At 51.4% G+C, this 14,220-nt stretch overlaps 1 protein-coding gene across 1 annotated transcript in view; it reads right to left on the bottom strand.

The window, feature by feature from the left end:
- Positions 1 to 5,298: 5,298 nt before the first annotated feature.
- The window catches only part of PLOD1 (procollagen-lysine,2-oxoglutarate 5-dioxygenase 1), a 41,969-nt gene continuing 33,047 nt past the window's right edge, over positions 5,299 to 14,220 (bottom strand). Inside the window, exons 16-19 of the mRNA XM_025371303.1 lie at positions 13,705 to 13,809; positions 9,724 to 9,870; positions 7,845 to 7,970; positions 5,299 to 6,186 (exon numbers count right to left, since the gene is read on the bottom strand). Coding sequence (XP_025227088.1) covers positions 6,031 to 6,186; positions 7,845 to 7,970; positions 9,724 to 9,870; positions 13,705 to 13,809 — 534 coding nt within the window. The 3' untranslated portion in view covers positions 5,299 to 6,030. The remainder of the gene's footprint in view (positions 6,187 to 7,844; positions 7,971 to 9,723; positions 9,871 to 13,704; positions 13,810 to 14,220) is intronic.

Genomic DNA, 14,220 nt, shown 5'->3' with positions numbered 1-14,220 from the left:
GTGGGGGCTGTAGTTCTGGTGGGCGTCGGCGGGAGCTGGGGGGCGGGGCAGAGCGGGGCGGAGCCTCAAGCTGTCAAGGGGCTTTGAAAAACCAAGGGCAGGGAGTAGAGGTTCCCGCTCTTTCGCCGGTTGTCCTAGAGCCTGACCCTGGGGCCTCTGCCAGCTCTGGAATCCAGATTTGCATTCTGTAATCAGAGGAGTGCTCTCTGGAGGGCCAGGCCTAGGGTGAAGTGACTCATCAGGCAGACAGAAGCGAGCCTGGACGTGCTGCCTGCCCTTCAGTCGCCTTTGAGCAAAGAACAGCAGCAACAAGGGCGAATCAATGCTAGTGACTGAACTGCGTCTCTAACATCCCCCGCTGTGTTTAATCTCCACAGCAGTCCCAAGAGACGGAGAGGGGAGGGTACCCAAGCTCACATGGTTACCCAGATCACTGGGCCCCAGTGATGTGCCAGACACTAGGAAACTGCAGCAAACAGGTCCCCTGCAGGACTTGGCCTCCGCAGGGAAGGCTCCAAGCCTGAGCGCGCCAGAACAGTAGCCACTAGCCACATGTGGCTCTCAAGTCCTGAGCCAGTGCAAATGGAGATGCACTATAAGACTTAGGACAAAAAAGACTGTTAAACTATCTCACTTTTTAGGAAAAAAAATATCGACTGCACGCGGTGGCTCATGCCTGTAATTCCAGAATTTTGGGAGGGCGAGGCGGGTGGATCGCTTGAGGTCGGGAGTTCAAGACCAGCCTGGCCAACACGGTGAAACCCCGTCTGTACTAAAAATACAAAAATTAGCCAGGTGTGATGGTACACTTGGGAGGAAGAAGCAGGAGAATGGCTTGAACACGGGGGCAGAGGTTGCAGTGAGCCGAGATCGTGCCACTGCACTCCAGCCTGGGCAACAGAGACTCCGTCTCAAAAAAAGAAAAAATGTATATTTTTGAGCCAGAGTCTCACTCTGTCACTCAGGCTGTAGTGCAGTGGTGCAATCACGGCTCACTGCAACCTCGAACTCCTGAGCTCAAGTAATCCTCCCACCTCACTCAGCCTCCTGAGTAGCTGGGAGCACAGATGCTGCAGCCATGCCTAATATTTATTTTTGGTAGACATGGGTAAGCATTTCACTTTGTTACCCAGGCTGGTCTCCTGGACTCCTGGACTCCTGGAGTCAAGCAATCTCCTGCCTCAGCTTCCCAAAATGCTGGGTTACAGGTACCTGCCACAGTGCAGGGCTATTAGCTCATTAATATTTATATGCTGATTACATGTTGAAGTGATAATATTTTGGATCATTTGGGTTAAATACATTACTAAGATTAATTGCACCTGTTTCTTTTTACTTTTAAAAATGTGGCTACTAGAAAATGTAAAATTGTGGGGAAAAGAGAGATCAGCCTGTTACTGTGTCTATATAGAAAGAAGTAGACATAAGAGATTCCATTTTGTTCTGTATTTGAGATGCTGTTAATCTGATTGTGACCCTACCCCCAGCCTTGTCCTTGCAAGAGACATGTGCTATGGTGACTCAAGGTTTAAAGGATTTTGGGCTGTGCAGGGTGTGCTTTGTTAAACAAATGCCTGAAGGCAGCTTGCTGGTTAAAAGTCATCACCATTCTCTTAATCTCAAGTACCCAGGGATACGCACACTGCCAAAGGTCGCAGGGACCTCTGCCTAGGAAAGCTAGGTATTGTCCAAGGTTTCTCCCCATGTGATAGTCTGAAATATGGCCTCGTGGCATGGGAAAGACCTGATCGTCCCCAAGCCTGACACCCGTGAAGGGTCTGTGCTGAGGAGGACTAGTACAAGAGGAAAGAAGGCCTCTTGGCGGTTGTTGGCAGAGAGAAAAGCATCTGTCTCCTGCCCGTCCCTGGGCAATGGAACGTCTCGGTATAAAACCCGATTGTATGTTCTCTTTACTGAGAAAGGAGAAAATCGCCTTAGGGCGAAAGGCGGGACTTGCTAGCGCAATGCTGCTCTTTATGCACTAAAAAGGTTTATGGAGATGTTTGCATATACATATCAAGGCACGGCACTTTTCCTTAAACTTATTCATGTCACAGAGAACTTTATTCATATGTCTTAGTGCTGACTTTCTCCCTATAATGATCCTATTATCCTGCCACTTCCTTTTCTTTAAGATGGTAAAGATAATTATCAATAAATACTAAGGGAACTCAGAGACCGGTGCCGGCGTGGGTCCTCTGTATGCTGAGCGCCGGTCCCCTGGGCCCACTTCTTCTTTCTCTATACTTTGTCTCTGTGTCTCATTTCTTTTCTCAAGTCTCTTGTTCCACCTAACGAGAAACACCCACAGGTGTGGAGGGGCAGGCCACCCCTTCAAAAATTACATAAGTAGCTTGCATTTGTGGCTCAAATTGTAATTCTATGGGACGGTGCTGCTGTATCACCACGGTAGAACAACTTCAATTTATTGCCACAAATAACCTCAAGAGGCGAATCAGTACTCTGATATCAAACTGAATGGTTTATCAGTCTCCTGTGAGGATGGCCAAAGGGAGCTGTCCTGCCCACACTGCCCTCTGAGTAGCCTAGTGCCCCGCGGGTCTGACTGTGTGTGGGGCCACACGCAGACTTGGCCTCAGGATGCAGACAGGGCCCTGTCTGGGATGTGGCACGTCTTGGGGCCTCAGTTGCTAGCTGCCTTGTACTGGGTCGGATTGTTTCCTCCTCCACAATCTCTGGACTCCCTAAGGGAGGAACTCTAAATTCCACTTCCATTCTGAGGACAGGAACTATAAATTCCACTTCCTTTTTTTTTTTTGAGACGCTCTTGCTCTGTTGCCCAGACTGGAGCGCAGTGGCACCATCCTGGCTCACCGCAACCTCCACCTCAGGCAATTCTCCCGCCTCAGTCTCCCCACTAGCTGGGATTACAGGTGTGCACCACCATGCCTGGCTAATTTTTGTATTTTTAGTAGAGATGGGGTTTCACCATGTTGGCCAGGCTGGTCTCACTCCTGACCTCAGGTGATCCACCCGCCTCGGCCTCCCAAAGTAATGGGACTACAGGCGTGAGCCACCATGCCCAGCCTTCCTTTTTCTTAACATAATCTTGCCCAAGTCAGGTGGAAGCCTGGGTATTCTCTCTCCTAAACATCTCTCCTGCCCACTCCCTCCTCTTCCCTTAACTTCCCTGCAAGCATTGGTCTAGGCTCTGGTCACTTGCCTGGACTGCTGTAGGAGCCTCTGAATCCATTCCCAGGCATTTAGTCTTGTACTCTGCCCAGCAGCTAGGCTCTCTCTGAAACACATCTGCAAACTTGCCCGGCAAGTAGAGGAAATCTCGCAGTTTGAAGATATGTTTCAACTCATCACCATGTGTTTCTCATTGAGATGGCTGAATTCTTGTTTCGACCCTCTGGATCACAAAACTCTCCTAGCAGTGCTAAGTGTTATTGGGAATGGGTGCAGAGCACATGGATGTATTCATGTACAACTCCAGGAGACCTTTCTTTCTTACCTTACCTTGTTTTTTTTTTTTTTTTTTTTTTTTTTAAGACAAGAGTCTTTCTCTGTCACCCAGGCTGGAGTGCAGTGGCGCGATCTCAGCTCACTACACTACAACCTCTGCCTCCCAGGTTCAAGCGATTCTCCTGAGTAGTTGGGATTACAGGCATGTGCCACAAAGCCCACCTTATTTTTGTATTTTTAGTAGAGATGGGGTTTTGCCATGTTGGCCAGGCTGTTCTCGAACTCTTGACCTCAAGTGAGCCACCCACCTCTGCCTCCCAAAGTACTGGGATTACAGGCATGAGCCACAGCATCCGGCCCCCCATGTTACCTATTTTGTTTGACTTTTTCATGATGAAGATGCATTTGTAATCAGAAAAAAGTTAACAGTTAAAAACAACCCTAGGCCGGGCACAGTGGCTCATGCCTGTAATCCTAGCACTTTGGAAGGCTGAGGCAGGTGGATCATCTGCGGTCAGGAGTTCGAGACCACCCTGGCCAACATGGTGAAACCCCGTCTCTACTAAAAGGACAAAAACTAGCTGGGTGTGGTGGCGGGTGCCCGTAATCCCAGCTAGTCATGAGGCTGAGGCAGGAGAATTGCTTGAACCCGGGCAGCAGAGGTTGCAGTGAGCCAAGATCGCGACATTGCACTCCAGCCTAGGCGACAGGGCAAGACTCCATCTCAAAAACAAAAACAAAAACAACCCTAATATACACAAATACACACACAGGCTTGTGTTGGCACGAACCAGCTCAAGAACCTTCAAAAAACAGATTAGACGTGGTGGCTTTCAGAGAGAGGAACTGAGCAGCTGCGGGGAAAGGATGAGAGAAAGATTAAGATTTGTGCTGTTTGAATTTATGATGAGTCAAATTTGAAAATGAAAAGACTCAATTTTTTTCTTTTTTTAATTGAGACGGAGTCTTGCTCTGTCGCCCAGACTGGAGTGCAGTGGCCTGATCTCGGTTCATTGCAACCTCTGCCACCTAAGTTCAAGCGATTCTCCTGCCTCAGCCTCCCGAGTAGCTGGGATTACAGGTGCATGCCACCGCACCCAGCTAATTTTTTTGTATTATTAGTAGAGACAGAATTTCACCACGTTGGCCAGCCTGGTCTCAAACTCCTGACCTTAGGTAATCCGCCTGCCTTGGCCTCCCAAAGTGCTGGGATTACAGGCATGAGCCACTGTGCCTGGCTTTTAAAAGACTTTCAGGCTGGGTGGGGTGGCTCACACCTGTAATCCCAGTACTTTGGGAGGCCGAGGCGGATGATCACTTGAGGTCAGGAGTTTGAGACCAGCCTGGCCAACACCGTGAAACCCCGTCTCTACAAAAATTACAAAAATGTGTCGGGCATGGTGGGGCATACCTATAATCCCAGCTACTTGGGAGGCCGAGACGCTAGCACCACCTTTCTTAAAGGCTCTAAAAAGAGGGCTCTTGGCTGGGCGCAGTGGCTCACACCTGTAATCCCAGCACTTTGGGAGGCCAAGGTGGGTGGATCACCTGAGGTCAGGAGTTCAAGACCAGCCAGACCAACCTAGTGAAACCCTGTCTCTACTAAAAAAACAAAAATTAGCTGGGCATGGTGATGGGTGCCTGTAACCCCAGCTACTTGAGAGGCTGAAGCAGGAGAATTACTTGAACCCGGGAGGTGGGGGTTGCAGTAAGCCAGGATCGCACCATTGCACTCCAGCCTAGAAGACAGAACGAGACTCTGTCTCAAGAAAAAAAAAAAAAAAAAAAAAAAAGAGGGCTCTTAAAACCTCTCCCTGTAGACACTCACACCAAGATGCACGCATACCCACTCGCCCTGAGCATCTTCTCTTCAGTGGTTTAAATGACCTTTAATAGAAACTCTCCAGTTTCTGACGGTCTGTCCCTCTCTTCGGAGGCATCCAGGACAGGGTGACCCAGTACGGTGTGTGGACATGTCACTCCCCTCCCCACAGGCAAGTAGAAGATTGAGCTGTGCACAGATGCCTCTTCTGTCTCCCAAGAGGTTCTCTGGAGTCGCTGTCTCCAGGGGACTACAGTTTGCTCTCATGACCAGCCACGGAGGCAGAAGTCCCAAACTCAGGGCGGCCCTTGGAGTCTGATCTAGGCGTCTTTACCCCAAAACTTGAAGCAGAAGTCCCTGGTGCAACAGCTGTGCCTGGGAGAAGCTCTGGCCGTGGCTTCTCACCCACAGAGTCTTTCTGGGCAACTTGAAGAAGCCCCTGTTCTGCTCAAGTCTCACCGCACGGAAGAGGTGGAGGAAGGGGGCCTTGGTTTTTCAGGAAGATAGGTTGGAGAGGACGAGTCACTACAAAGCAGTAAAAGTGAACAGTGTCTCCAGGGGCTGGGTCCAGAGCACCACGGAGAGGCCCAGCCATGGAGGTGTGTTCCGTCTCTGGCCTACAGGAATCTCTGAATCTCTCTGATTGGTGGCTCCTAGAGCAATGGGAAGTCAAGACCCAGGAGGCTGGACTGGGTTCCCTGGGACCCCGAGGTCCCAGAGGCTGCTGGGCAGTGGTTGTCAGCAAAGAAGAAAGGTCCAAGAGGGTCAGGCCTGGTCAATTAGGGATCGACGAAGGAGACTGCGATGTAGCGGGTGCCCCTGGTGGTGGGGAGCCCCTCGTGGTAATGCGTGAGTCGTCCAGGGTGCATGAGGGTCCAGCCCTTCCTCGGGGCTCGGATGGAACAGTTGTAGCGCAGGAACCGACAGCCCCCGCCCTGGGAGACAGAAAATACCAGTGCCCTTTCTCCACCGCCCCCTGCCCGTCTGTTCTCCCGTATGTCACGGCCAAGTGGCCCTCAGCACTGCCGGCCTTGGGATGCCTTCTGGAGTGACAGCCACAAGCACTGCCTAAGGAAGACACTAAACAAAGAGTAGTGGCTGGGCGTGGTGGGTCACGCCTGTAATCCCAGCACTTTGGGAGGCCGAGGCGGGTGGATCGCCTGAGGTCAGGAGTTCAAGACCAGCCTGGCCAACATGGTGAAACCCTGTCTCTATTAAAAATACAAAAACCAGCTAGGCGTAGCAGCACACGCCTGTAATTCCAGCTACTCGGAAGGCTGAGGCAGAATTCCTTGAACCCAGGAGGCAGTGAGCTGAGGTCGCTCCACTGCACTCCAGCCTGGGCAACACAGTGAGACTCTGTCTCAAAAAAAAAAAAAAAACAAAGAGTAAGTGATCAAGGGCTCTAGCCTTGGAGTCAGGCAAACATCACCTCCACCCTCTACTAACTGTGACCAATCTGAGCTTCAGTTTCCCCTTCTGTAACATGGGGGTTAAACAGAACAGGGCTGTGAGAATTAAACAAGATATTACAAATAAGAGCTGAGGACCAAGTTTCCCAACCTCACTGCTATAGACAATTTGCTGTGGAAGCCTGTCCCGGGCATCTCTGACTTCTACCCACTAGATGCCAGTAGCCCCTCACAGTTGTAAAAACCAACTATGTCTCCAGCCACTGCCAATGTCCCTTGGAGGCCACAATTGCTCCTGGTTGAGAATCCTTGGATTAGGGATACCTGATATGTTTGTTTTAAGCTCTCAAAAAATTATAGCTCCAGCTTGGGCAACATAGTGAAACCCCATCTCTACAAACAAGAAAAAAAATTAGCTGGGTATGGTGGCACAGGCCTGTGGTCCCAACTACTTGGGAGGCTGAGGTGGGAGGACTGCTTGGGTACAGGAGGTTGAGGCTGCAGTGAACTGTGATCATGCCACTGCACTCCAGCCTGGGTGACAGAGTAAGACCCTGTCTCAAAAAAAAAAAAAAAAAGATTATAGCTGTTTTTATGGGCATTCTTCATAGCACCCAGCCCAGGGCTAAGTTCAAAAAACTTCTTTTTATTTTTTTGGAGACAGAGTCTTGCCCTGTTGCCCAGGCTGGAGTGCAGTGGCACAATCTTGGCTCACTGCAACCTCCACCTCTTGGGTTCAAGAGATTTTCATGCCTCAGCCTTCTAGCCTTCTGGGTAGCTAAGATTACAGGTGTGTGCTACCACGCGCAGCTATTTTTTGTATTTTTAGTAGAGATGGGGTTTCGCCATGTTGGCCAGGTTGGTCTCAAACTCCTGGCCCCAAGTGATCTGCCTGCCTTGACGTCCCGAAGTGCTGGGATTACAGGCATGAGCCACCATGCCCAGCCCAAAAATCTCTTAAAATAGTAGCTTAAGAGCCTGGCCCCTCCTCCTACTAGATTGTGACCCCTTCGAGGAAGCCCTCCCATAGACCCCTACCCTTTTTTTTCTGGTTCCCTGGCACTGGTTCCCCAGCACTGATACCCCAGGGCCCCTCTGCCTCAACCACCCTGAAGGCTGTCCCCAGCCAGCCCTCAATGTCCCCACTGCTGGCCCCTTGACCCCGGCTGGCTCCTGCTCACCTCGTAATCTACCCCGACTCGGTTCAGGGCGATGTTGATGGTGAAAGTGGAGGCATCATGGTGCGGCATCAGTGAGGGCTGCTCATCAGGCTTGTAGCGGACGACAAAGGCCAGGTCAAACTGGGCCTGTACCAAGGCAGGGGGACAAGAGAGGTCGTGTTAGTGAAGGAGGCCACAAAGGCCAGGAGAGGAGGGTGCACACACGAGGCCTGGTCTGACCTGCTGCAGGTCAGCGTACAGCGGCCAGGTCTGCATGGGGCTGTATGCTCCAGTGCCTGCAACTGCCTGGCACAGAAAAGGTTCTCAACAAAAATGTATGGACAGAGGGGAAAGAGGGAGTGAAGGAAGAGAAGGGAAGGGAAGGAAGGAAGAAAGGAAGGGAGAGAGTGAGGGAGGAAAAGGGAAGACAAGAAATGAAAGGGAAGGAGGCCGGACATGGTGGCTCACACCTGTCCCATCTCCACTAAAAATACAAAAAATTAGCCAGGCATGGTGGTGGGCATCTGTAATGCCAGCTACTTGGGAGGCTGAGGCAGGAGAATTGCTTGAACCTGGGAGGCGGAGATTGTAGGGAGGTGGAGATTGTAGTGAGCCAAGATTGTGCCACTGCAATCCAGCCTGGGTGACAAGTGCGAAACAACGTCTCAAAAAAAAAAAAAAAAAAGGAAGGAAGGAAAGGAAGGAATGAAAAGACAAAAACAAAGGGGAGCATACAATCCTCACAACCCTTTCTGGCAACTATCCAGGCTGGATTCCCTGAGGCAGGACCCAGGCACCTGGAGAAACCAGGGACCAAGGAAGGAACTGAGTGAGGACTGGAGAGTGACAGCACTGGAAAGAACTGTGAGAATTAACCAAGGCCAGCCAGGTAACGGGGAATCACAGTGAGCATTCAAGGGATGAATGACTGCTGTCAGTAACGGGAGTTCAGGGTTTTCCTCACTATTTTCCTCACTTCTTCCTCACATCCAAAGAAGGCTGCTTCGGATGAAGCAGGGCGCAAGTGTGGGGCACAGGCTTGCGGCTAGGGAGGGAGTGGGCACGCTGGCCGGCTACGGCGGGCGGGGGTGCTTTTTTGGTGGGCTGGTACAGGAGCCACTGAGGCAGGGTTAATGACAACGAAGAAAGATTCAAAAGGGATGAGGTCGGTCGGGCATGGTGGCTCATGCCTGTAATCCCAGCACTTTTGGAGGCAGAGGTGGGCGGATTACTTGAGGTCAGGAGTTCGAGACCAGCCTGGCCAACAAGGTGAAACCCTGTCTCTACAAAAACTATAAAAATTAGCTGGGCATGGTAGCGCACGCCTGTAATCCCAGCTACTCATGAGACTGAGTAAGACTCCATCTCAAAAAAAAAAAAAAAAAAGCCCGGGCGCGGTGGCTCAAGCCTGTAATCCCAGCACTTTGGGAGGCCGAGACGGGCGGATCACGAGGTCAGGAGATCGAGACCATCCTGGCTAACATGGTGAAACCCCGTCTCTACTAAAAAATACAAAAAAGTAGCCGGGCGAGGTGGTGGGCGCCTGTAGTCCCAGCTACTCGGGAGGCTGAGGCAGGAGAATGGCGTAAACCCGGGAGGCGGAGCTTGCAGTGAGCTGAGATCCACTCACCCCTGTCCCTCCCAGGCCCCCTACTCCTCCCCACCCCTCCCAGCTTCTCCACCACTTCCCACCCCACCCTTGTTCTTCCCAATCCCATCCCCACCCCTCAGTCCCTCTGCCTCATGCCCCACCCTTGCCCCTCCCACGCTCCCCATACCCCCACTCCACCTCAGCCCCTCCAGCTTCTCCACCTCCCACTCTACCCCCACCAGTCCCAGCCACTCCACTGACACCCCACCCAACCGTCCCCGCATCCTGGCTATGCCCCAGCTTGCCCACCCTGGTGTAGTAGCCGGGGTAGAGCTTCTCCGTCATGGGCGCAATGTACTCCAGCAGGAATTTGTGCCACTCCTGCTCAAAGCCGATCTGGTTCATGTGGATGTCAATAGTCGGCACGTTCTCGTAGCCACCCTGGATGCGGCTGTCCTGGAGGTGACCGAGGCGAGTGTTTAGGCAGAATTCTAGGATGGCCCCCAGGCTCCCACACCCTGGTGCTCTGTCTACTCCCTTCCCCTATACCCAGGAATGTGACGGGACCATGTTATATTATATGAGAAAACTGAATGGGCTTTGCAGATACAATTAAGGCCCCTAATCAGTTGATTAATCAGTTGAGTTAATCAAATGGGAGATTGATTTGAGTTAATCAAACGAGAGTAGGTCAGGGGGGCCTTCCCGCAGATGCAGGAAGACTTTTTTTTTTTTTGAGATAGGGTATCCCTCCGTCGCACAGGTCAGAGTGCAATAGCGCAACTTCAGCTCACTGCAGCCTCAACCTTCCAGGCCTAAGTGATCCTCCTACCTCACCCTCCCGTGTAGCTGGGACTACAGGCACACACCACCATGCCCAACTAATTTTATTTTTATTATTTTTGTGTGTGTGTGACAGAGTCTCACTCTATTGCCCAGGCTGGAGTGCAACCTCACTGCAACCTCCACCGCCTGAGTTCAAGTGATTCTCCTGCCTCAGCCTCCCAAGTAGCTGGGATTACAGACGTGTACCACCATGCCCCACTAATCTTTTTTTTTTTTTTTTTTTTGAGACAGAGTCTGGCTCTGTCATCCAGGCTGGAGCACAGTGGCGCGATCTTGGCTCACTGCAAGCTCTGCCTCCTGGGTTCACGCCATTCTCCTGCCTCAGCCTCCCAAGTAGCTGGGACTACAGGTGCCCACCACCACACCCGGCTAATTTTTTGTATTTTTAGTAGAGACAGGGTTTCACTGTGTTCGCCAGAATGGTCTCGATCTCTTGACCTTGTGATCCACCCGCCTTGGCCTCCCAAAGTGCTGGGATTACAGGCGTGAGCCACCATACCCGGCCTTTTTTTTTTTTTTTTTAGTAGAGATGGGGTTTCATCATGTTGGCCAGGCTGGTCTCAAACTCCTGACCTCAGGTGATCTGCCCACTTCAGCCTCCCAAAGTGCTGGGATTACAAGTGTGAGCCTGTGCCCAGCCACTAATTTTATTCTTTGTAGAGATGAGGTCTCACTATGTTGCCCAGGCTGGTCTTGAACCCCTGGGCTCAAGCAATCCTCCCGCCTCTGTCTCCCAAAGTGTTGGGATTACAGGCATGAACCCCTGCACCTGGCTAAAGGAGGATCTTGAAGAGAGACTCTGCCTCTTGCTGGCCTTGAAGAAGCAAGTTAAGTTCTACAGCTGCAGGGGAATGAATTCTGCAACAACCAAGTGAGTTTGGAATGGAACCCTGGGCCTCAGATGAGACTCCAACCCCAGGTGACACCTCAATGACCCAGCTAAACCGGGCCCAGATTCCTGACCCACAGAAACCAGGAGATAACACATGGGTGTTATTCTGAGCCATGGTCATTTGTTACAGAGCACTGAAAACTTGTTCCAGGGCCAGAGTCAGCTGGAGTCCGATGTCTGGCCCTGTCACTGGAGCACAAGCATCAGCCAGTCCCCAGAATGCATGGGCTAGTCCAGTTCCTGGCTTCTGGAGATCAGCTCAGCAACCAAAGCATGTGGTTTAGGAAGGTAACCAGAACTTCAGGTTAGTCCAGTTGCCATGTCAGAGGTTGGCACACAGGTCCAGGGTCTCATATGCCTTTAAAAATGGTGCCTTAAACTTGGGAACACACATTTCTGTTAAACAACTTAGAAAATGAGGCCAGGCATGGTGGCTCACGCCTGTAATCCCAGCACTTTGGGAGGTTGAAGTGGGTGAAGCACCTGGGGTCAGGAGTTTGAGACAAGCCTCACCAACATGGTGAAACCCCTGTCTCTACTAAAAATACAAAAATTAGCCAGGTGTAGCGGTGGATACCTGTAAACCCAGTTAGTCAGGAGGCTGAGGCAGGAGAATCACTTGAACCCAGGAGGTGGAGGTTGCAGTGAGCTGAGATTGTGCCATCACACCCCACCTGGATAACAAGCAAAACTCCGTCTCAAAAAAAAAAAAAAAAAAAATTTTGCATGGTGGCCAGCACCTGTAATCCCAGCTACTTGGGAAGCTGAAGCAGGAGAATCGCCTGAACTCAGAACTCAGGAGGCAGTGGTTGCAGTGAGCTGAGATCACACCACTGCACTCCAGCCTAGGCGACAGAGTGAGGCTCCACCTCACACACACACAAAAAGAACTTAGAAAATGGGAAGTGGGGAGCCGGGTGCGATGGCTCACGCCTGTAATCCCACCTCTTTGGGAGGCTGAGGCGGGTGGATCACATGAGGTCAGGAGTTCGAGACCAGCCTGACCAACATGGTGAAACCCATCTGCACTAAAAATACAAAAATTAGCTGGGCATGGTGGCAGGTGCCTGTAATCCCAGCTACTCGGGAGGCTGAGGCAAAAGAATCGCTTGAACCTGGGAGGCGGAGGTTGCAGTGAGCCGAGATGGTACCACTGCACTCCAGCCTGGGTGACAGAGCAAGACTCCATCTCAAAAAAAAGAAAAAGGAAAATGAGAGGTGGGTTGGGGCTTGAAGTACATGGGAGATACGAATGTTGTAAAACTGTCAGGAGACGAAAAATTCCTTTCTGAAGTTTCTCTTCTGTGAAAGGGATGAGGGCAGTTTGTTTACTAAGTAATGTTGCCTTTAAGTACAGTGGTGTATTTTTATTCAAGATTGTGCTCTTTTATCAAAATCCTATGGAAATAAATGTTCTGGGATCATTTAAAAAAAAAAAAAAAAAGGTACCTTAGGGCAGACATGGTGGCTCATGCCTGTAATCCCAGAACTTTGGGAGGCTGAGGCGGGCAGATTACTTGAGGCCAGGAGTTCGAGACCAGCCTGGCCAACATGGTGAAACCCAGCCTCTACTAAGAATACAAAAATTAGCCAGGGATGGTGGCACATGCCTGTAGTCCCAGCTACTGGGGAGGCTGAGGCAAGAAAAGTGCTTGAACTTGGGAAAGGAAGGTTGCAGTGAGCTGACATCATGCCACTGCCCTCCAGCCTAGGTGATACAGTAAGGCACTGTCTCAAAAAAAAAAAAAAATTTACACACACAAACACATACAACTAAACAAATAAATAATACCAAGATTAGCTGGGCATGGTGGCACACGTCTATAATCTGAGCTACTCAGCAAGCTGAGGCATGAGAATCTCTTGAACCCAGGAGGTGGAGGTTGCATGAGCCAAGATTGCGCAACAGCACTCCAGCCTGGGCGACACAGTGACAGGTGTCTAAATTAAGTAAGTAAATACATAAAATGAAATTGTGCCTGGTTCACAACCAGCCTGGGTGACATAGCCAGACCCCGTCTCTATTATTTAAAAAAAATATATATATATAAAAAGAAAAAGAAAAAAATGGTGCCTGAACTTTCCAGAACAGGAACAGGTATTGGGATTCTCACGGAGAGAACACAGGGCCTCCCGCTCTCACCAGGCCACCTGCTCCTGCTGTCTGATGAACTTGGACCCGAGAGCCCTTCCTAATGCCCCTCATCCCACTTTGGCCCTTTCCTCCCCAGTTCCTCCTGGGGGAAGTCTAGGGAACCAAGCTAAGCCATTCCAATAGCAAACCAGGAACTGAAAACCTAGTAGCTTACAGTCAAGGCAACTCAAAGCCACACAGTGGCAATAGCAGCTTGGGAACCAAACTCCATCTCGGGTTTCTCAGTCCGTCTACTCCTAACCGCCTGCAGATACCCATGCCAGCACCCCTATGTCAAGAGTCCCAGAGAGGGTGGCTCTCGGACAGTGAGTGGCACTGATGGAGACCCTGGACAGTGAGTGGCACTGATGGAGAGGCGGCCTCCCTGCGGCCCCAGCCGAGGCATCAGGGTCCCCACCTTGTTGTCACCCAGAGACCACTGGCCAAAGTGTTCCATCTCCTCCACCAGTTCATCACAGGCTGCCTCCGTGAAGATGGGGAACCAGTAGACATCCGGGCAGGGCTGGGGAGGGCAGGGACTCAGTCAAGGGGGTCCACAGTGGCACCATGGAATCCTCCTCCCTCTTCAGGGCCCCACACCCAAGCCAGGGAGCCCTCCGAGTGTCCCCAGGCAGCAGGGGCTTGTCAATCCTGGAGAGACTGAGTGGGTCCCTAAAGGGAGAAGGAGGCAGAGCCCAGAGACAGACTTTCACAGCCGAGGTCACAGAGTCACCAGCGCCAAGGCCAGGAGAGAAACACGGGTATGGAGGGAGGGAGGGGGCAGAGGTCCCAGGCTCGGGGGAAGCAGACATTAGTGAGTGGAGAGAAGTGGCCACTCCCCGCACTGGTCCAGGCACGATGGGCCACAGTGGCCATCATATCCGGGATGTTTTCCTCCTTCCTGCCTAGGCCAGGGAGAGAGGCCCTGCAGACC

The sequence above is a fragment of the Theropithecus gelada genome, chromosome 1 (assembly GCF_003255815.1).
Source record: "Theropithecus gelada isolate Dixy chromosome 1, Tgel_1.0, whole genome shotgun sequence".
Classification (NCBI taxonomy): domain Eukaryota; kingdom Metazoa; phylum Chordata; class Mammalia; order Primates; family Cercopithecidae; genus Theropithecus; species Theropithecus gelada.
This window is presented reverse-complemented; position numbering and strand designations above follow the sequence as displayed.